The sequence below is a fragment of the Rhipicephalus sanguineus genome, chromosome 3, assembly GCF_013339695.2.
Source record: "Rhipicephalus sanguineus isolate Rsan-2018 chromosome 3, BIME_Rsan_1.4, whole genome shotgun sequence".
Taxonomy (NCBI): domain Eukaryota; kingdom Metazoa; phylum Arthropoda; class Arachnida; order Ixodida; family Ixodidae; genus Rhipicephalus; species Rhipicephalus sanguineus.
The window spans coordinates 158,748,631-158,772,319 of record NC_051178.1 but is presented as its reverse complement, the minus strand read 5'-3'; the positions used below and the strand labels follow the sequence as shown (position 1 = coordinate 158,772,319).

Below are 23,689 nucleotides of genomic sequence, written 5' to 3'. Positions count from 1 at the left end.
ACTTATGTGGAAGCCCAATTGATGTGGCAGACAAGGGTGTGCTCCCTTCATGTCCAGAGTTCCAAATCTGCCTCGTAGACGTCAATATATAAGAACATCTGAAATTTTGGATGCTAAAAAGCTTCGGCTTCCGATTTTTCGGACTTCCTGCCCAAATTTCAGGTCCAAAACAGCATTAGAGCCCCCACCTCTGCCACATCTTTCATTTCCATGTTGGAACCATCGTTTTCTTGAGTTAATACATTTGCGACTGTAGCGGAGCTTGAAAGGCAGCTTTGCCGCAATACGATGAGGTGAAGCATATTGGAAATCTTGGGATCACTCCCAATCGGACGTTGACTGTGTCTTCACTAAATTCGACGGTAACGAAGCTTGAAAAGCAACTTTGCCGCGATACGGGGGTGTATTGAGGTGAAGCATAATAAAAATTTGAAGGGGTCACTTTCAATCGGACGTTGACTATATTTGTCTTTGGGAAGTTCGAATTGTTCGAATAGTAAAATTCTAGTGCGAATCGAATCGAATAGCGAACACTATTCGAAAAATATTAGGAATTTCGAATATTCGTACGCCCCTAGTATTCTGTGTTGCACATATGATGCATAAATGCCTGATGTGGTGTTTTTGTTATCACCTCATGTCAAGTAACAACATGAGTAGCCATGGAGACGGTAGCAGTAAACGCAACGAGCTCTGGGTTATGTTGCAAACTAGCGCAATCCCTCAGCAAACGTACGTTGCCGACAAGGCTGGTATCCTGCTAGCAGTCTCTCTCGGCGAGAAAAAAAGATGTAGCCACTTGTTTGGGGATATCGCACTCTTCATTATCCCCATCTCGAGAGAAGCTTGAGTGTGACAATTCAGTAGTATAACAATTCTATTCTGGCCTTGTAAAGAATAGAATAAGTTCCTAGCTAAAGCGATTAGGACTTAGCTACAGGTGCATTTACCATAAAGAAGGCTTCTTTTTTTTTTCAATAAGGGCACTGCTTTAACAAGTTTTAAGCAGCCGAGGAATACTTTGAAGAGGTTCTCGCAGTTACTAGCCACACCGCGGTTGGCGCAATGAAATTATGTAGATGCTCTGTCATAAAGGCGACTTGGAAAACTTCTGTGGAGCCAATTTATAGCGGCAACCGAAATTTGTGATACCGTGAAGTAAAACAAAATGTGGTCACAAGAAACAAAGGTGTCGGAATTCACGTTGTCTCCTCGTTTTTATGCGATTTAAGACTGCAGCTATGTATTTGTGCCATGTGACAGTTTTTCATGTTGCACCTTTATCGGACCGAGTGGGGTGCGATTGGCTCGGTCTAGTGAACATGATAGCATCAGCATCACACCACTCTGGGCAACGCCCCATGTTTTCATGACAAGTCACAGCAGCAGAATATAGATGCATTACAATGGGGCATTAAACCTGCATTGTCCTTTTTTTTTGCTTTATGCGTGATGTACAGTTGCCAGCGTGCCATCAAATCGTGGTCGCCGGAACTCGGGTTCAGCAAAATTTATTTTTTACGTCATTTAAGTTAGCTTTTTTCATGCTGTCATATTATTCGAACATTCTTGCGGCAGTTTCCATGTCAAAAAGAAACCATCAATGACTACCTGTACTGTGCATAAAAGGTTGAATTTCAACAGTGTTTCGATATAACAAAGTAAATTGCCAGTTTTACAGACTTCATTATATTGACGTTTAACTGCATATACAGGTACATGTCGGTCACCGACCACCTGATCTTTCTTTGCACGGTGCAGGTTGGTGACGAATGTCTGGTAGCCCCACTAGCCCTGTTTCGGCCAGACATGCTGGGTGTCACAGGTCCTAAACAATCCAGGGGACACCCGAGAAATCCAGGTGATCCCCACGACCCTCTAGATGAGCACTTCCTTCTACAGACACAGGTGAGGCATGTATCAGCAGCATTAATTTTTATGCCGACTACAGACAATAGAGTCATGGCACATTGTCTTATCAGAAGTGCTCCCCCAGGAAAGACATGCTAATATGCCTAGTGCATCCAAATATGTTACTTGAAAAAATAGGTTTTCAATTAGAAGGTACTAATTACAAAAGTGCATTTATTTCGTTATGCATCATTGAAAATAGAGCTGCTAGCGTTCTCACTTGATTTTATCCAATCTGCAATGCTTGTTCGCCACTGTTGTGCAAATCAGTGTATCACCAGAGGTAACGACATCTTTGTATTCCTTTGTGAGACCACAGTGATATCAGGGCACTAGCTGTCTGGAATTCATTGCCACTCCCACAGGGGCATGTGGCGGCGCCTCCATATTGATGGCGTCCTGAGTGACCACTCAGTAAGTATCCCTCTCCTAAATCTGGCCCCACTGGCAAGGCTGGCTTTGGTTAGACTGGGAAGAGTGTGGATTTTGTTTTGCCTTCATATTGAATTGCGTCTCTTGAGTATTTCTTAAAGAATTTTTCAGCAAAAGAAAAAAAAAACACACATTAGATGCTGCACTGATTCATTGTGAGCTGTTTTTTTTTTTCTCATTGAAATCTTGCTTGAACATTGAAAATAGGCAATTTTAACAGGCCATGACATATATAGCTTACTTAGAGGCACTGGATGAGTCAGGTGCTTTACCTTTGGTTACAACAATCTTGACAGAGGAAAGCTGCGATGCCGACATGACTAGTCACCTCAACGTCAATCGCCAGTTAGAACAACCTAAGCGGGCAAGGCTCCTCAGTCTACTGTCATCCTTTAGTGACTGTCTCGCTGCTACATCGAAGGTCCGGCAGACACCTCTTACAAAGCACAGAATCATCACTGAGCCCAACGTCGGACCTGTGCGCCAACACGCTTACCGCGTGTTGCAGAAAGAACAGGATGTCATTCATCATCAAGTCAAACAAATGCTCGATGACGACGTAATTCAACCATCGACAAGTCCTTGGGCGTCACCTGTTGTGTTGGTTAAGAAGAAAGATGGTTCACTATGAGTCTGTGTAGACTACAGCCAACCGATCAAGATCACAAAAAAAGACGTATACAGTCGAACCCGACTATATCGAACCCGTTTACATCGAATTATCCTGTATATCGAACAACTTCTGAACACGGTATAGTTACAGTGAGAATATAGAGTGAAAATTACGGTTATATCGAATGTCAAGCGGTACAAAAGTGCCCCCAGAAGTTGGCTTTCCCTCGTAGCGGCGGGGAAACTGGCGCTTTTCCCCACCGCTCACTCCAAAAGTGGTTAAACCTGTCGGCGCATGACCCGCTTTCCCTACTGTGACCGCGCCGCGTCAATCGAGCTACCGTCACCCCCCTGCAAAAAATGATCCTGATCCGCCCGCAGCGCTTGCTGAGACAGCCAATCAAGGCCTCTTGTACTCTCGTCGTGCGAGTGTGTGGGTCGTGCGAGTTATCTCCCTGCATTTCTCATTCGTTGTGCTTCGCACCATGCGCCTGTGCCGTGATGGCTAGCGTGAAGCAGGAGAATTTGCCTTTCGCCGTGAAGCTCGAAATTATAAATCGAGTCGAACGTGGTGAGCAGAAGTCGTACGTCACGGCAGCGTGCAAGGTTCCGAGGAGCACTCTCAGCACGATCTTGAAGAATAAGGCAGAGATTATGGATAAAGCAGACAAAAGACCCGGTGCCCGTGGCGCCCGACGCGTATGTACGGCCGTATATGAAGACGTCGAGGCAGCTGTGTACAAGTGGCAAACAAAAGGCAAAGAACATGGCTTTTCTCCTTGGCAGGGAGGATTTTCAAGGTGGCTCCGGATGGCTACAGCGGTTCATAGAAAGGCATGAGAAACGACGATCTTTTGCCCACATCCTCAGAGGTGATTGGTGCTCTCGCACTAGTCCGGCGCTTCTGCGCAAATGTGGAAGGTTGCGGCCTCGCCTGCTCCGACTCTTTAGACCATGTTGAGAAATGCGTGCTGTTGCAGGCAGTGAAATTGCTCAAACAGAAAAAAATGGAAGACTATTTCAAGCGCAACTAAGCTAACTTCATCAATAAAGTGCTTTTGTGAATGGTGTGTGAATTTAGGACGTCCAATTCTTTAGCAGGCTTATATCGAATTATGCCCTATATCGAAGTGACTGGCCCTTTTTTAACACGAAAGTGTTTTATGCCGGGGTCCACCAAGTACATCCGTCACGGATATGACGTTGATAAAATGGACGCCAACGGGTGAGAAAGAAGAAAACCAAGAAAAAGATACCCCGCTGGGAATCGAACCCACGACGTTGCGGCCGCGACGGCAAGCGCCCGACGCTCTACCGACTAAGCCAACTCGGGAGATGCTAGGCACAGCGCGAACGCGCCTTATATCTTTCACACCTTCTCTTTCGCGGCGGGCGGAGCGGGGCGGTGCCGCCGTCTGTGAGAGGTGAAAAGAAGTAATGCTTCACGATCGACACTTACTAGCGCTTACTCCGAGATTGCACGTGATATCGGAGGTCATGGTTAAAGCGTCTCGATACCAGAGAGGTTAGACTGGCCGCGCTGGCGTCGCCGAGGCACCCTTGACGGAGTTACGTTTCTTTGCCTTTGGATTCGTGTTAGCGTGCGTCGGCTCATCGGAAGTAGTGCAGCTTCCCACGTGCACGAACGGCATTTCTCTGCCGCCGACTGCTTCAATTGCGAGAGCACCGACTAACAAAACTGCTGCAATATGCGTTGCAGAAAGGACGCGATTTCGACGGGTGAATGTCGTGCCTTGGTGGAGCGAGAGCAGCGCCTGCGAGACAGAGGCCAGCGGGACGCACGCGTTTGCGGCTCAGGCTACGAACCTCTACCTCCTGCGTTGCTGAAGTGCAGTGTGTGTTATGTATGCATGAGCACAGGCGTCGGCTACCCATTACTAGAAAGCGCACACCGTGCCGTTTCTCTCCTTAATTGACGACGCTTTGAAGAAGTGCATACCGGGTACCAATGTTGATTATGAACTTGTTGATATCATCCTTACGCGCGATTCACGATTCGCTGTGTCAAAATACATGTTCACACCGTCACCTACCTCAACGGTTTAATCATGATCATGGGAGTTAGTCGTCACGATAGAGACATGCTGTCAACATGGGTGCATCCACGTCAAACGGTGCTATAGCTGCCAAACACGAATAGACATTGTACAAGCTCTCATATATCATAAGCACTACTTCTGTGAAGACACGTTTCACTTTCGTGTTATACCGATTCCTATGACGGAGGGATCAGCCATGTTTTTTTTGCAAGTTCGATATATCCAGGTTTGATTGTATCCTCTTCCTCGAATCGATGACTCCTTGAATCGCCTGCGTCACGCCCATTACTTCTCTTCGATGGATCTCCTTAGCGGGTATTGGCAGATTGAAGTAGACGAACGAGACTGAGAAAAAACAGCATTTATAACACCTGACGGTCTCTACGAATTTAAAGTACTGTAAAACCTCGTTAATTCAAAGTCACTGGGACTGTGAAAAACTTTCGAATTAAGCGAGTTTTCGAATTAACGAAACATACAAAAAGCGGGATGCAAGGAACTTTGAATTACTGAAAGTAATCAGAGGTGGTCGTTTGGCCTTCTAGTTTGCGGCTCCAAGGGTTGTTTTCTAGCAATACCCGGTCCCATTTTCGCCGCAAACCCGGGAAAACGGCAGGCCTCGCTGCTGTCAGCGAAAAAAAAAAAAAATTCGGCAGATCCCACGTACCGTGGGAGTCGATGTTATGCAAAGGATGCGGTGGGTAGGTGACTGTGGCGTAACTTTTTTTACTGAGCGGCATGTTGCAAAATGACGCTAAAGATTTGTATAAATTTTATACGGACACATATGTATGTTGAAAAGCCGCATACGTGTTATATATTCAGTTGTTTACGGCTGGGTAACGCTGCCAATGGCAGCGTTACCCAGCCAGACAGACAGACAGACGGACGGACGGACGGACGGACGCTCAAAGTGCCAGAGGTTCGCTAAGCAATGCTCATTTAATAAGTCGCGTGGTCAGCTGAAATGCGTGCCTGCGGAAAAGAAGGCGTGCTTCACTGCAGCACAGTGGTGACACGCGGGCAGCATGTCACCTGCTCCTCGCAGCCTCAGCGCGTCGTGATGCGACCATTCGACCATTCTTTCTGGTAAAATATAAAATGTGATAATGGCCAGTGTGACGGAATCCGCAATGTGTTCTGGCTGGAAAACATGATCACTAAGTTTTCAAACTGAGTTTTCGAAGTAGGCGTTACAGGCAAGAACTCCACCAGCAGTGCAAGTGCGCAAATTGCCGGAGCAACCGCCAATCGGAGGTTCGCATACATCATGAATACCGTCCTTTATTATCTTTTCTTTTCCCAAAAAGAATGGGTAAATCATGACGCGCCAACGTTGCGAGAAGCATGCGACATGCTGCCCGCGTGTCACCTGCTGTGCTGCAGTGAAGCCCGTCTTCTTTTCCGCAGGCGCACGTTTTAGCTGACCACTGAGACCGTGTTTTCTTTTTTTTTCTTTATTTTTTTGCACTAGCAGCAGCGAGGCTGGGTTGCTTCAACTGTCACTCATTAATATCGCTACATTGCATTGCCCTGTGGCTCCTAAGGGCCGTCGCTTCCGCAGATTTGCGGCGAAACCGGGATCGGGAATCGGCACATGGCACCCAAAGTTTTCGAATTAACCGGGCTGGCGATGACTGCTGCTTCAAATTATCCACTCAGATTTACATAGCGAAATACGGGACCGCAGAAACCCTTCGAAATGAATGGGACTTCGAAATAACCGAGTTCGAATTAACGAGGTTTTACTGTACTGTCTTTTGGACTGTGCTCCACTCCAGCCACATTCCAATGAATGATGGACACAGTTTTGTGTAACCTCAAGTGGCACTCGTGTTTAGTGTATTTAGACGACGTAGTCGTTCTTTCCACGACGTTTGAACAGCACATTGAGCGGCTTGAGGTGGTTCTTCTGGCCATTCACACTGCCGGCCTGTCTCTGAAGCCAGAAAAGTGTCACTTTGGATACGAGGAGCTTAAGTTCCTTGGCCATATTGTCAGCAGTAGCGGTGTTCGACCCAACCCTGAAAAGGGCTTAGCAGTTGTTTTGTTCCCGATACCAAAGACAAAGCATTATATACGCCTGCTTTCTGGGCCTTTGTGCATATTACCGCCGTTTTGTGCCAAATTTTTTTGAAAATCGCCGAACCTCTGCAATAACTCGTCAAAGACAATGTCGCCTTCTTCTGGGGTTCCGAACAATTAGACGCTTTCCACGACCTTCAACAACGCCTACAAATGCCACCGATCCTTGGTCACTTTGACACAGAAGTACGCACTGATGCTAGCAAACTTGGTCTCGGAGCCATTCTCGTGCAACATCAAGATGGCGTGGAACGCGTTATTGCCTACGCTAGCCGCACGTTGTCATCTGCGGAGAAAAGCTACTCAACGACTGAAAAAGAATGTCTGGCAGTCGTATGGGCTATTACGAAATTCAGGCCATACCTGTACAGACGCCCCTTCCGAATCGTCAGTGACCACCACTCTCTCTGCTGGCTGGCGAATCTGATGGATCCTTTGCGCCGTCTCGCAAGATGGAGCCTTCGGTTGCAGGAATTCAATATAACAACAGTTTGCAAGTCTGGTTAGAAACACACCGGCGCCAACCGTCTTTCCCGCGCACCCATTAAGACCGCTACAGAAGACAATGACGAAGACTTCAGTTGCCTTCCTATTTTAACATCCTTAAACGTGGCTTAGCAGCAACGCGACGATTTAGAACTGCAACCACTGATCGAATACCTTGAGAGACGTCGCACACAGCCCCCATATCAGTTTGCACGTGACTTGTCATCTTTCTGTCACGCAACGACTGTCCTCTACGTAGAGGACGTCGCAACTTTCATCTACGAAAACTGTTCACCTCCTAGTCGTTCCTGCTGCTCTCCACGACGACACTTTGCGTGCATGCCACGACGAACTATCATCCGGGCATCTTGGCTTCGCGCATACTCTTGCGAGGATCAAGCAGAAATACTACTGGCTGAAACTTACAAAAGCTGTCAGGCGGTACGTCAATACTTGCACAACTTGCCAACGCCTCAAAACTTCACCGATGAAACCAGCTGGTCTGCGTCAGCCTGTACGACCCCCTGACGCACCTTTTGCACAGGCTGGGATGTATTTACTAGGTCCGTTTCCAAAATCTTCAGCTGATAACCGCTGGATTGTTGTCGCCACTGACTACTTGACTAGATACTGCGAAACCCAAGCCGTTCAGCGAGCAACTGCTTGCGATGTGCCAAATTTTTTTGTCAAGAACATTGTTCTATGCCACGGTGCCCCCGCTGTCGTCATCACCGATCGCGGTACTGCATTTACAGTACAGTTGCTCCGAGATATCCAGCAGCTGAGTGGTATGACACACCGAACAGCAACTGCGTACCACCCGCAGACCGACAGGTTAACTGAACGCCTTAACAAAACTATTGCAGATATGCCTTCGATGTATGTCTCCAAGGATCACAAGAATTGGGACGAAAGCCTCCTATATGTCACATTTGCCTACAACACTGCTCTTCAGAAAACCACCGGCTTTGCTCCTTTTAGTCTGGTTTAAGGCCGCAACATCACCACGATGCTTGACATCATGCTACAACCAACTCCGCCGGATGCGACTACCCCGGATACAGACGTATTTGTTCAGTGTGCTGAAGAAGCCCGGAAGCTAGCGCGCTTACACATTTTGCCGCGGGAAAATCAAGATGCTCGCCGGTACAACATCCATCACAGCAGTGGTTCTCAAATGGGGGTCCGCAGACCCCCTAGGGTCCACGAAGGCATTTCTATGATCTGCGATACCCTCACCCGCTTTTTTTTTTACATTTTTTTTAGTTTAGTCCAGCCGTGACTCATTCGGAGTTCTGGGACCTGCTCCCGGAACTGCCGCAGCGATCCGCAATCCGCACAAGGTCGTCTCGATCACCTCCTTTCCCTCTTCCCCACACCTTGCCCGAACCACGTGTCTCGGTGCCCCGCAGCCACATTATCATATTGCCATTTTCGCCTGGCATCAGTGGCTGTGCCGTGCAGTCTCACCCGGTTGGCCTAGGTCACGAAGCTACGTGTTCGTCTGAGTCGCGTAGCCATGTCCAAGTTACGTGGCTACAAAGAAAGTTATGTGAAGTTTGGCTTTGTCAATATCGGCGGCAAACCGCAATGCGTTTTGTGCGGTGAAGTACTCGCTCTAATCTCCATGGTGCCGACGAAGTTGAAACGCCATCTCCGGACAAAGTATCCAAGCTACCAAGACAAGGACATAGAGTTCTTCGAAACCAAGAAACAACAGTTGGAATCCCAAAAGCTGGATAATCCAAACAAGGTGAGGTCGAAATTATCATAACACAGTTTTACGTTAGTTGCGCATACGATGTTCGCTGCGGCAGCGAGCCTAGATCAGTCGCCGAATGCTTGTTCGACGTGCTTTACGTTAGTTGTGCATACGAGGTTCGCGGCAGCCGCGACCCTCGATATGCGTTATGTTCGCTGTGCGTACGCTGATCGGCGAGGCTCCAGCCTCACGGTTAGCTGGCAGATTTTGTTGGTTCGCTTTAGTGCATGTGCCATCGACTTTCCACATGAATACAACGCGTCGCAGGGGTGGGGAATGCGACCGGTTAAGGCACCAGTTTTAGACTGTCGATGCAGTGTTTGTAGGTTCGGTTCAGCGTACAAAGTTAGACTTTCGTTTCAGCTGGCAAGCTCTGCAGATGCTATCAAGGCAAGCTACATGCTCAGCTACCACGGGGCCAAACAGATGAAGCCTCACACCATCTGTGAGACTCTGCTTATGCCCTGCATGAAGGACGTCGTCGGTGCTGTCATAGAGAAAGAGCATGTGAAAAAACTGGACTAATACTGTGCTCGAATGACACCGTGGCACGGAGAATCAGAGAAACGGCGTCTGATGTGCAGGACCAAGTAATTGATAAATTGAAGTCTGCTGGGAAGTTTTCTCTCGCCGTCGATGAAAGCTGCGACGTATCCGGGAGCCCACAGCCTATAGTGTTTGTGTGCTTTGTGAATAACTCTGTTATTGCCGAAGAACTCCTTTGCTGTCTGGAACTCGAGACCACAACGAGAGGTCAAGATATTTTCGATGCCATTAACAATTTTTTTGTTTCGCGCGGTTTTCGTTGGGACATATGTGTAGCTGTGTGCACGACGGCGCTCGAGCCATGGTTGGAAACTCTGTAGGTTTTTTAGGACTCGTTAAGAAAGTGAACAGTGCAGTAGCGTTCACACACTGTATGCTTCATAGGGAAGCTTTGGCATCAAAGGAGTTGAGTCCAGAGCTTGTGAGTGTTATGCGAACATGTTGTCAAAGTCGTGAGCAGTGTAAAGGCAAGGCCTAAGGCCAGTCGCCTCTTCAAGGTACTGTGCGAGGAGATGGGTGCCGAGCACCAACACCTGCTCCTGCACACCGAGGTGCGTTTGTTGTCGCGCGGAAAAGTGCTCGCGAAGGGTGTTGGAGCTTAGAGAGAGCTGAGTTTTTTTGGCAGAAGATAGGGCACTCAGAGATCCTTTTCAGGACTCTTCTTTTGCGGCAAAGCTTGTTTATCTGCGTGGCCTGTTTGAGCACCTGAACCATCTTAACAGCAGCATGCAGGGGATGGGCACTAATGTTGTCTCTTCTGGGGACAAGGTGAGAGGCTTTTGTAGAAAGCTTCAAAGTTGGTTGAGCCGGGTAAACAGAGGCGACTATTCTTCTTTTAAGCTGCTCAGTGGTCTTGCAGGCTCTGGGGTAGTATCTGGCAGTGACAGAGCCACAATCGCGGCCCATCTGAGCACATTAAGGTGCCACATTAAGGACTACTTCCCAGAATCTGCCCCAGACAATGGCTTGTGGCCCCTTTTGAGGCTGACGTAGCTTGCTTTACATATGAATGTGTCGAAGCTGAAAATGAGCTGATGGAGCTCCAGGAAAACACAGTGGTGAAGGTAAAGTTTGCCACTGTGAGCCTTGAGGCATTTTGATTGGGGACTGCAGAAATGTTCCCCCTTCTCCATGAGACGGCTGTAAAGCTTCTGTTACAGTTTTCTACGACATATGCATGTGAGCATGCTTTTTCCAGACTTGCATACTTGAAAAGTAAATACCGAAACAGGTTGAATGTGGCTGCAGATATACAACTCTGTTTCAGCGCGACTGTGCCACGTATTGATGAACTGTCCAAAATGAAGTGATGTGGCACGTTTGTTTGATGTTTTTGGTAGCAATAAAAGGCACCTGTTTCACGCTCTAGTTGTGTTAATTTACCTACGTAACCCCCTCCCTCCCCTCCGCTGCAAGGGGCCCCCCATCACTTCCACCAGTCCACAAGGGGTCCCCGACACATCCATGGCCTAGAACCACTGCATCACAGAATTGTAACATACGAGCCTAGAGACCTAGTGTGGGTTTGGACCCCTGTACGTCAACGAGGGCGCTCGGAAAAATTGTTGTGCCAGTACTTTGGACCCTACAGAGTTCTTCATCGCCTCAGTGAAGTCAACTAAGAAGTTGCCCCGGCAGACACATTGCACTACTCCCGTAGACTACGGTTCTCGGATGTTGTTCATGTCTCCAGGATGAAGCCGCACCATTTGCGTTGACTGCTAGTCAGCGAACCTTGTGGTGCGGAGCCTGCCTTCAGCACCATTGTGCATTTCTTTCAGCATTTTTTTTTTATCTCGCCCTTGTGCTGTACAACAGACACAGACTTTTTCTTTGGCTGAGCTTTCACTGTTATTCAGAGCGTCGGCATCAATACGATGTCTTTTTTTTTTTTTTGTGGGGGCTCTACACGGACTAGTGGTGGCGGAAGAAGAGAACGAAGAAGTTAGTGGCTGTTGTGGCCGAAAGTAAACAGCCATTTGCTTCGAGTTTCCTATTTGTCGTTTCCTCTCGCGACAATATGATGCTTTTGCTGTTCCCTAAGTGCTGTGAACTTTTATGCTTTTGCTGTTTGAAGCATTAAAAGGACACTAAAGGCGAATAGCAATTTATGTCAGAGTGAAAGCTCAATGTATGACAACGTCTAAAACGGCAGTATTATCAATAGCAGTGCCCCACTTACCGAGAAATTAAGCTAAATGTATCACACGATGAGCGCCACGAGCGGGACATTTTGGAAGTGATCCCGATGACGTGGGAGAGTCTGAATACAATTAATCACTAGCTGCAAACTAGCTGCAATAAAAAAAGAACCTTCTGTGCATCAAGAGACGTAATAAAGTGCTGTTTGTTTGTTTCTGTTTGATTCATGGAAAAAAGAACCTCCTCGGCGTTGCCATGGAGAACAGCATGCGGGGTTCAAAAGTTCCATTTTCGCCGAACTGTGCTTCGCCCGGCGCCCTGCTTCGCTCACACGGTCGCGTCTCAGTGGTAGTTTCGGTACCACGTACCGCCGCGTGTGTTTTGCACGCTCGTGAAAGTCGCTCTGACAGAAAGTTCGACAAAATACCGCATGCATGTGATGTTGCTGGATGCCCAAATGGTGCACGCTGCCAGTGCACGCCGCCGCGCAGTAAAGGCGGGCAACGTGACGTGCGAAATATGGGCAAAAGTGACGTGCAAAATACCGCTTTCAGGCGGGTGTTTTGCAGTGCGCTAACGCGATGCGGACCACTAAAACGTGATTTTATTTCAAAATAAGCACTTCCTTGGCATAAAAGTAGCACTACGAGATTTCTGGACCGCCTTTTCAACAATCAACATCGACTTAATATTTGCCGTTAGTGTCCCTTTGAAGGGACACTAAAGGCAAATATTAAGTCGATGTTGATTGTTGCTTCTAAACCACCCAGAGGTCGAAATTTAGTTATGGTGTTGCAGTTCTGCACGAGTCTACAAGAAACACGTAGCCGTGAAAATTTTTCGAAATGGTGTCATAATAGCAGAGTTACACGTGTTTGATGATAAAAAAGAGGCCCTCACTCGTTTTGCTCTTTCCTTCGCTAAGCTCCATTCATCGGCTCGTCTCTCCTCCTGGCTGAATGCTTCTTGTCACCATGTGAAGAGGAAGAGCGGCGAGCGCGCGTACCTGCGAGCAGACATACAGGTTCTTTTTGTGGATGACATGAGCAGACACGAAAGTTGGCTGTCACGGCAAATGCTGAGGGTTATCGAACAGCCCGGAGAGGACAAAGGATTGTTTATTGGAATTTGTGGTGCGCCCATGGCTCATAGCGCTGCTGCGTTTGGCATTGTTGATCATGAAGCATTCTGCACTCGATGTGTGCGTTTACTTGGAATGTCAAAACATTTTCAAAGGTGGTTTACGAGCCCTTTGATGCAGCCACTATGGGGTTCAGTCAGGTGTATAACATGACCGGCCAAGTTCGAATCATCCGGTGCAGGCTAATTTCATGATGGAAAAATTTTGGGGCCATATAAATGTATGTGAAGCTGGCTGGGACATTTAGTCTAAATCGAACAAACCAGATTCGAATTATTAGCCCTCAAGTTTGGCATAACCAGTTTCGAATAACTTCACTTTGATAAGTCGGCGTGCCTAACACTTCAGTCAAGGCGTCACCACAATCGATTGTATTGTTTTCTTATTTTGGCAGGCTTTTTGTGTCCTTCTTTCAGTTCGTCCATAGTATTTTGTTTGTTTCTTCGTGGTCATCATTGCAGAGGCGAGCTGCTCGTGATGTTGCAGAGGGTTCCCAAGCCTCAGATGCTACCTCTCAGCTGGACGACAGCCAGCTTGGTCAGGGAGCTCTAGACGAAGACGAAGTGGTACCACCTGAAGCGGTCACCCTCGCAGCTGCTCCCAGAGACAGCGAGAGAGAGCTGCCCTGTGACCAATTACTGGGCATAGACCAGGCCATTGTGCAGTGTGTCGATCGGTGTGGTGAGTTTGCATGTACCTTTACGTTATTTCACAGCGAAGCTGTCCACCCTGTGCCATCATCATCGTCATAGAAGTACAGTAAAAGCTTGTTAATTCAGATTTCACAGGACCAGAAAAAATGTGCGAATTAACCAAACGCGGAATTATCGAAATAATCAAGAAAGCAATAAGCAACTGTCTATTGACATCAATGCATTCTCATTTTCTTGATGAGTACGTAAATCCAGTACTTTGCATAACAACAGTGTAAAAGCCACAATTTTTGTCATTTGCGACTTCATTCACAATATGACATTACTTATGACCCCCCATATCTTAATGCCAAAACATGCTCTGAACCTAGCCCTTATTACATGCTGCCACCACCAGCACCACCACGTGCACGTTGTAATAATTTTTTTGCCGGAAAAATCGCTGGGAACTATTCGTTCGTCCATCACAGTGTAGCAAGCGAGCACCGCATCTGCTGCTGAATAAACCTGGCTTGCGAATGCACAATCATAGATGGTGACTACGCAGTTGTGAAGCCACGCAGCAAAAACGAAACTACTGCATGTCGAAGCTTTGACCCCAGTCGGTATCGACACGATCATGGAGCCCACAGAGTTCATGTGCGCCGAGCAAAAATCGAAAACGAAACACATTTGTCACAACTGCTAAAGCCTTGGTCACAAACAGTGTGATTGTTGTAAGATTGTGGATGGCAACCACGCCTTTCTGAAGGGCCGCGGCTATTTTGGTTGTTCGCGAACGCCGTTTTTCCTCTGTTCCGTCGCACGTTTGCGGTGCTTAGAGCGCTCCGAAGATCATTCCAATTAACCGGGCTGCAGCCAAATAAAACCAAATTAACGAGAGTTTGATGCTATTAAGCAATACATATGCTTGTCGAGACAAGAAAACACATCCAAATTATCCAATTTTCTGAATTAACAGGGGTCAAATTAACGAGCTTTTACTGTAGTAGTAGTAGTAGTGTAGTAGTAGTAGTAGTAGTAGTAGTAGTAGTAGTAGTAGTAGTAGTAGTAGCAGTAGTAGTAGTAGTAGTAGTAGTAGTAGTAGTAGTAGTAGTAGTAGTAGTAGTAGTAGTCACGCAGGTCATGTGAACAGAGGGGGGAGGAAATGAAGAAATGAAAAACCCACAGTTTCGTCGCAAGGGCAAAGCAATGAATGCGATAGCAAGAAACGTTACTCTCAGTTTGAACAGCGCTCCTGTTGCAAAGGCGGCCGAAGCAGCGAAGGAAACTAGCGTGCTTCAAGTGTCGAGCTGTGACACTTGATAGTTCGCGCTCATCTTCTGTTTGTTCGTTTAGCGGCGTCTTTTGAGCTCGAGTGACTTTCGTACGCTCCGTAACATCAGCACGGACATCACGGTGAAAGCTCGAAACATGTTATGTTTCATGTTATGTAACTATGTCCGAAATAAAAAATTGAATTGAATTGAATTGAACATCCCTCCTCCCCTTGCCACGAGATAACCGCGCGAGCAGACAGCGGAAGGGCAAGGTTCTCCCTGCACAAATATTAGAAGCGAGCGAGCTGGCCGACGACTTTTAAATGTGCCCGTTGGCGCTCCTCGTGCCATCTTGCTGGTAATGAAGAAACGCTTATAAGCGCTTGCTGTCTCGGAGTACTGCCAGTGGTAAAGGGTGCATATATAACGCTCGCCTTTAGCTACCTGAAGGATCTTCGTATTGTGGCGTAGTGGTTAGCGTCACGCGCTGTGGAGCGAGAGGTCGCTTGTTCGATTCCGCGCTTCGAAAGCATTTTTCTGAATTATTTCTTCTTTGGGACTTATATATATATATATATATATATATATATATATATATATATATATATATACACGTACTTATACATATTCGGTGCATGACGGCGGTGACGGCGACGGCAAAAACCAGCCAAGACTTTCCATATAATTGCTATCGCAATAATAAAATGAAATCATGATGACGTGATGATGCTAAGCTGTCTTAGTCTACTCTCACATACACTTGCGCGCTTACAGCTTTGCTGTTCGACGGTTTTCACGACACGGAAATGGCTGAATTGTTTTCCTGTCCTTATACTAGTTGTTTCTAAAGGTAGGGTTCATGCACAAACCTTTTCTTGTGTTTCTGCTGTCAGTGAAATTCTTTAATGCCTGATAGGTCTTCTTGCTAAAATGTCTTTTCTGAGAGAATGAGAGGGAGGAGGAATGGAGAGAAGGAAAAGATGTCATCAGACATTTTCCAGCTTGCCACTTGGCATGTGGGTAGAGGAACGGGTGGAGGGGTAGGGGAGAAAGCAGGAGCCTAAATGATTCGCGATTAATGGACACGCATTAGACTTTGATGGGTACATTGGCACTAAACATGTTGCCTTTTTGCGTGGATTGAAATAAAATTGAAGAAATACAGTTCTTACTGTTTCACTCCTCTTTTTTTTTGCTCACTAGACAACTACCCTAAAATCCCAAGCAAGTACTCCTACCCTAGCAAGCGCCCCCCTCTCTTTTTCGGGAGATTTAAAATATGCACCAATGACCGAGCAAGCACCCCCCTTCCCCTCCAGCCATTTTCACTGTTTAATTCACTGTGTTGGTTCAGCAGACTAGGACGAATAATGGTAGTGAATGCATGCATATTCACTAAAGCATTTCACTGAAAGCACGCACGGCTCTTCCGCCTCCATCTTGAATTTTTATCAGTGACCGAGCAAGGGCCTCCCCTCCAAATCTTGCCGGATTATCTTTCTCCGCAGGGGGGGGGGGGGCTTGCTCGGGATTTTACGGTACACTTGATGTGTTCTGATACAGGTCATTTGTGTTGGGACCGTGCTTGTCTGTCCCTAGTGCAAACGGTTGTGGGACGCTAGTTTTGTAACTCATGCTTGTCGCAGCTAAATTTCGACCCAACGTTTAGTTTTACAATATGGCACCCCTAGATCTTTTTGTTTGGAGCTAAAGCATCATTTGTGTTTTAGTTTATTGCGATGATGAGCTCCCATGCCAAGACTTTCATAGCCACGTAACTTAAATTAGAATGTTTGTTACATTCCTCCGCGTGCCATGACATTCTACGAGGCATCAACTGTTCAGCTTGAGGAATAGAAACTGCATTTTTGATTTCGCTCATGACGTCAGGCAGTTCAGTGTTCAAAAATGAATTCATGGAAATTAAAACCGTGCTCCTTTCGCAGACGGGGAGGAGCTGAAGCGCAAAATGTTCAGCTGCGTGCTCGTGGTTGGAGGTGGCTGCATGTTCCCCGGCATCCACACGTGGCTCCAGAATCGTCTCTCTGTCCAGATCCCCATCATGTACCGACCTGAGCAGATGGAGATCATCACCAGGCCAAGAGTGAGGAGGCTCTTCACTACACCTAAGCCACTCATTACAAAGTCTTTCTTTCCCCTTTCCCCTTACCCCCGTGAGGAGTAGCAGGCTAGAACCCGCTTTCCAGGCCGACCTCTCCTCCTCCTTCTCATTAAAAGCATCTTCTTCTTCTCTTCTTCTGTGAAATCTGTGATCACAGAGTAACCTAGTACAAGCTTGGGCCAGTTGGTGCACAATTTATGAGGAAGTAGCACCGAAAAAGAAACGAGAAACTGAGTGGAGACCGTTGGAATAAGGAAGAAGCAGCAACACCGTTATCAATCTTTTCCTTACTTCTTGTTGTTCTTTTTTACGTTATTGCCTGTTAATGTTGTTGCCATGACATCACTGTCATTTATTTTTGCATATCAGATATGAAAGCTAAAGCTTTACCTTCATTTTCCTGTCTGCTTATAAGCGATTTTTCATTTTGAGGAAATGAAGAAGCAACATTTCATTCGTTTTTATATTATACGCGTGGGATGTGACAAATGCAGGCTCAGCTCCCACTTATGGCAAGCTGTTTTGTCTTTTATTTTCCATTTATTTTTCCTTATTATATTATTCAATATGGGATTTAAAAAGCAGCTAAAGTCCCCTAATGGGGCGCCTATTAACAGGTAGCGCCCCCATGTCCCCAATAGGGGACATTAGCAAAAGCATAAGTTATGCGTTCTTTATGCAAATAATGAAAAAACCAGGCCCCTCAGTTCCTCTCATTCGTCTTGCTATGTGTTAGATTCTTTTAACCCTTTCAGACGCGACCTGTGAAGAAAACTCTGTAAATGCATCAACTTTACACAACATTGTTCCAAGGCACTCTTTATTCTATTGCAACAAAAATAATGACATAATACGTTGACATATGTTTCGAAGTAATGAATCATAATTAAAATGTAATTAAATATCTGTTTATTCTGAATGATAACCAACAGATAATGAAGCCAAGGAAGGAATAGGGGATGTTAGTTGTGCTGTTTTAAGTGTATTGTATTAATTAGGGATGGGCGAATATTCGGGCGTTTGAAATATTCGAACGAATATTACAGTATTTGAATTCGCTTCGATACGAATTTAGATTGTTTGAAATTTCGAAGTATTCGAAATGAACAAATAAAAAAAGAGTGTTCCATACTCGTCGTCATGGCAATGAGCGGTGCCAACTAACATTCCCAGGTTTGCATGCACATAAATACCCCATAATGTGGATGGGGGGACAACCGCCGCCGCAGCTCAGTTGGTAAGAGCATCGGGCACGTAGTCCGAAGGTGGCAGGTTCGGTCCCTGCCAGTGGCAAGTTGTCTTTTTGTCCTGTTTACTTTCTTCCCATCTATATCATAATTAATACAATACACTTAATAACAGTACAATTAACATCCTCTATACCTTCCTTGGCTTCATTACCTGTTGGTTATCATTAAGGTTGTATCAACACAAAGAAACGAGCCCTCAAGGTTCCCTTCTTTCATTTATTTATCCTGGAGTCATTCACGTTTTTTTTTTTACAATCATATCTCAGGATAGACATAGATAGCAATTTTGTTTTTGGTTACGTTGATTTCGTGATAAGAAAAATTATACTTTTCACGTGACTCGCAGAAAGTGGCATGTCTAACGACTCGTTGAACATGGCAGTGCCTTCAGCAAGGTGATCATATGCATCACAACACCGCAAAACGAAGTTAAAAGACACATTTATTATGCAGGAGGTTCAGTTCAGCCAAACCTCAATGTACCTTGCTCTTTCTAAGCCATTAGTTAAAACAACTAGTATTGAAGATAAGTGATGTACTATCCAATTGTGTGCAAAGCTTCTCAAAGGGTTTACTCAATTACTATAAAGATCTTTCTAAAGCTCACAAGAGGTACATGCAGATCATGTAAGTGTGGCTGCCATATTGCATTGGGATGAATGGCACCAAGACCATGGATCATGGACACGAGAAGAAATGACGAAGACGCTTGTATTTATGCTGTGGTGTCTGAATTGTGTTTCGTTGATGTCCTATTGCTGCGGTATGCTTGTGACAGTTGCAAACCTGTACTGGTCAACCCTTCAGTTTCGTTAATCTCGTATGACTGTGCAAGAAAGCAATCTTTGTGAATGTGTTCAATTCATTTCTGAGCTTGCAGCTGCTCCTACTTTGAGATTCTACAACTGCGCCATCTTCTGCGTGAAGTTTTCAAAGAGTGTGTTTGCATTCCCTGGCTGCTCCCTGCTACCCTCAGTCACTGAACTGGATCCCTTTCTCTCCCTCAACTGCTTTACATTGTTTTGCACAAGTTCGAGTAATCCCTCTGGCTCAATGTATTGTACCCCATGACATCATAAGTAAGCGCCATAGGAAAGCACTTGCGATGAAGAAGAAGAAGAAACTTTATTTCAGGGAGGGGGGGTAAAGGAGCATTCAAGAGCTCATTGGGTGGTGCCCTAGGTCCAGGGCTCCATTGGCTTTTGCCGCCCGGCGGACCTGATTTAGTAGCGCAAATTGCGTTTCAAGTCCAAGCTGGCGAGATGAGCCTCCCAATGCTCCTTTTTAAGGTCTATGCTACTGTTTAGAAATTTATCTAAACTACGGGTTTTTAGTAGAGCTGTGCGAATAGCAAAATTTTGGGTGTGAAGTGAATTCGAATAATAAAGATTGAGTGCGAATCGAATCGAATAATTTCGAATAATTTTCGAATATTTCTCAAAAAATTTTCGAATAATTCGAAGTGAAATTAGAGAAAAAGTTGCAGAGTATGTTCTTGTGAGATAGCAACATGAAAGTGTTTCTTTTCGCTAGGTTGATGAAGCACTGGTGGGGTCATATTGCATAGTTGTCTTTCTTATCAAGAGTGAGGCAATGTAGAGGCCGAATTGTATTTATGTACATGATTTGGTGCAACCAAAGTGCTGCCGACAACACTTTACACGTGACAGGCAAAGATGCCATTTCCTCAGCATCTCCTCCTCTTTCTACTGCTGTGGAAGGCCAACTGATGTGGCGGACAAGGGTGTGCTCCCTTCAAGTCCGCAGTTCCAAATCTGCCTCGTAGACATCGATATATAAGAACATCTGAAATTTTGGATGCTAAAAAGCTTCGGCGTCCGATTTTTCGGACTTCCTGCCCATTTTACAGGTCCAAAACAGCATTAAATGAGCCCCAACTCTGCCACATCTTTCATCTCCATATTGGAACCAGCGTTTTCTAGTGTTAATACATTTGCGACCGCAGCAGAGCTTGAAAGGCAGCTTTGCCGCAATACGGGGGTGTGAGGAGGTAAAGCACATAGAAAATTTAGGGACCACTTCCAATCAGACGTTGACTGTCTCTTGCCTAAGTTCAACCGTAACGGAGCTGGAAAAGCAGCTTTGCCGCAATACGGCGGTGTGATGAGGTGAAGCATATTCAAAATCTCGGGACCACTTCTAATTGGACGTTGACTGTGTCTTGGCTAAGTTCGACCGTAACGGAGATTGAAAGGCAGCTTTGCCGCAATACGAGAGTGTAATGATGTGAAGCATATTGAAAATCTGAAGGGGTCACTTTCAACCGGACGTTGACTGCATTTGTTTTTGGGAAGTTCGAATAGTTCGAATGGTAAAATTTCAGTGCGAATCGAATCGAATAGCAAACACTATTCGAAAAATATTCGAAACTTCGAATATTCGCACACCCCTAGTTTTTAGTTCACACCACCATGAGATGTCCAAGAGCGTTGGCCTGCCGCCACACCACGGACAGATGTCCGGCACAGCATAAAATGGATTTCATGCAATCTCGATAGATTTTTATACACGTTCACTTGGATCTTTCCAAGGTCTGCGGCACTATCGCTGTCTAAGAACTTGTGAGGAGCGCCCTATGTCTGTCGTGTGCCTCGCTGGTGGGCGAGAATATCTTTTGGCTTTGTTAACTGAGGCTCGTTAGAGAGACACAGGTGCTCTACTCAGTAAGTGAGATCTCGAGCTCACTAACTGAGCAGAGCACACTACTCACTAACTGAGCCGCCCTCTCATTTCCTTCGAGTCCGGCTTGTCCCGGGCACCAAACCAGCTGGTGTCGCTGGGCCAATGCAGCTCCTAGTATTTTAATAACTGTTACAGGCAGGCGGCCATTCATGTAGAGCCGGCACGCTTTCTGAGAGTCTGTAATGATGATGGAAGGTGCCCCCTTCCTTTATTTTTCTTTTGTAGCTACGGCTATCACCATAGCCTCAGCTTTTCGCAATTGAGGTGGCAATTAGGGAGGCACTTCGTGACCAATTTCATATCGTGATCTACTACCGTAGCCACATTATATTTTTAAGTAAACAAACATACAAGCTTTATATTCGTGGTCCAGTAAACAAATTCTAAACGTGTTAAAATAGGTTTGAATGTGTAGTTTGCAGGGCTGGTTTGAATTTGCATATCTGTTTAGTTTTTCCTTAAAGTCAAGCACAACTGTGTGTTGTGCTGTCGCTTGTAATGGTGACACAGTGGTTATAGCTCTACTGCTGAATGCATGACTACAGGCTTACCAGAACGTCCGGCCCTGGTGGCGGTGTTAAATGTAGTGGGAATGAAAAAATGCCAATGCACGTATATATTAGTGCAAATTAAAGTACACTAAGCATTTGTAACTATTGTGCGTATATCCTACATGGTCTTACTAGTAAAAAACTATTGCTGTGATGAATTGCAGCAAGGGATCTCTGCATTCTGTTCTCTCGAAAATCGCACAACTTGCTGGGCATTTACTGCTTCATTGGGGTGCACGCTTTATCTGCATCATTGACAGGCAAAGAGTGCAAAGGAAGGATTAGGGTGTCCACATAGACCCTGACTGTCATTTTATCCTCCAAATTGCAGGACACAGACCCTAGGATCACAACGTGGAAAGGTGCATCCATCATGAGTTGTCTAGACTCGGCTCAGGAGCTTTGGATTCGGCAGGCTGAGTGGCAGCGGTACGGTGTTCGCCTGCTTCGAGAGAGGGCGCCCTTTAACTGGTAGCACCACCATCTCCATGGCCGTGGATGTGATGAAGAGCAGGTCATCTTCACAAGGAAAGCTGTGCCACTCTTCGAATCAGTACACTGCCAGTGTATAGAAGCATACCACTACACTATCAACACTGTTCAATGTTACTTGATATCACTCTCATGCTTAATGCGCCAATCACTGTTGAACAGCTCAAAGAAGCATTCGTTCAGTCATTATGGTATGCAGGAACTTGAATAGTGGGACGTGAAAAGGCACCTAGACACTTCATAATTCTTCATGAGAACTGCATTCATGTCGTGCTTCTCTACGCGTACATTTTATATGATGAGTGATGAGTGTAATGTAAGTTTGCTGTAATATTTATGAACTGTGTGTTAATTATCAGCTTGCTCACTTTGCAATGATTTCTTCTTTTCACTCTACATCACTGCGACCTTCATCTTTGCGACTGGTGCTGACAAATGTACAGAGAGAATCATTAAAGAAGTCTTCCTGCTTCTATGTCTGCATCAGTTTATGTGCCTAAATGCAGAACTGTGAGTGCAAGCATTTAATCTGATGCTGATGTAAAATTATCCATTTTTTTTAGAGTAATAGCTCTACTCCTCCGGGCAAAAAACCAGAACGTGGCTAATTGTGTGAATCTGACCTTCAAGCTCAGCCAAGGTCACATGAGTGCGTGTACTTCGTTCACCTCTTCTTTCCAGCGCCGCGGGAGTGAAAACAAAATGAAAAAGACACATAAGTGCACAAGCAAAACATCTACTTTGTCCACATTATTTTCGCGCCGTTTTCTTGAGCAGCACACAGCACTGTGAAGGCGTGCATTGTGTGTCGTTGCAACACTGGCCATAGAGCTTCAGCAAAACGCTAGTCGCACTGAAAAAAAGCACACTTGCATGCGTGTCTGCAAGCAGGAACAACGCGCAGCTGCATGTGAGACATTCTGCAGCTCAATGCCGGAGGCTTGTCAACTGGATCCCACAGTTCGAGAGCACAAAGCGGAAGTACATCACCCCTAAAGCTGCTAGTATTACTTTGTACATTGTTCTAGTATGTTGCTATTGCATTAATTGCTTCGTCATTACGGTGAAACTGAATTTCTTTAATAAGCAATGAGGGTAAACTAGCAAGTCGTGAGTAACTGCATATCATTAATAGAGTTGTTAAATGCTCTGGCTATTTTGTGAAGTTCTAAAAATGTTTAAGGAAGAAGAGTATAATATTATGTCTGAGAAGACTAGAAGGGAAGAGAGATAAGAAATGGAAGTTTAGAAAAATGTGAATGCACTGGGCTACTGCAAATGTTAATTTTTTTCTTCAAAGAGAAGTTGAAGGGAATAGTAATCTGCATCGAATAATTTCGAGGTAAATATAGCTCAAATAGTGGGACTTGCATAAAATACTGTGACACAATACTGCCAGATGTAGACGAATTAAAAAAAAAATCAATATTTTTCTTGTCAAAAAGAGAATATGTTCATCTCAGGAGTCAATTTGCTTTCGAA

The 23,689-nt window shown here is 45.7% G+C and overlaps 1 protein-coding gene across 8 annotated transcripts in view; it reads left to right on the top strand.

The window, feature by feature from the left end:
• The window catches only part of LOC119387592 (actin-related protein 8), a 120,352-nt gene extending 97,680 nt beyond the window's left edge, over positions 1 to 22,672 (top strand). For 2 of the 8 annotated variants that reach the window (XM_049413562.1, XM_037655025.2), the window contains exons 10-13: positions 1,762 to 1,908; positions 13,639 to 13,858; positions 17,036 to 17,193; positions 22,047 to 22,669. In XM_049413562.1, coding sequence (XP_049269519.1) covers positions 1,762 to 1,908; positions 13,639 to 13,858; positions 17,036 to 17,193; positions 22,047 to 22,190 — 669 coding nt within the window. In that variant the 3' untranslated portion in view covers positions 22,191 to 22,669. Of the gene's footprint in view, positions 1 to 1,761; positions 1,909 to 13,638; positions 13,859 to 17,035; positions 17,194 to 22,046 lie in introns of all 8 variants that reach the window. The other 6 variants (XM_049413563.1, XM_049413564.1, XM_049413567.1 and 3 more) reach the window with 5 other exon arrangements.
• Positions 22,673 to 23,689: the final 1,017 nt, after the last annotated feature.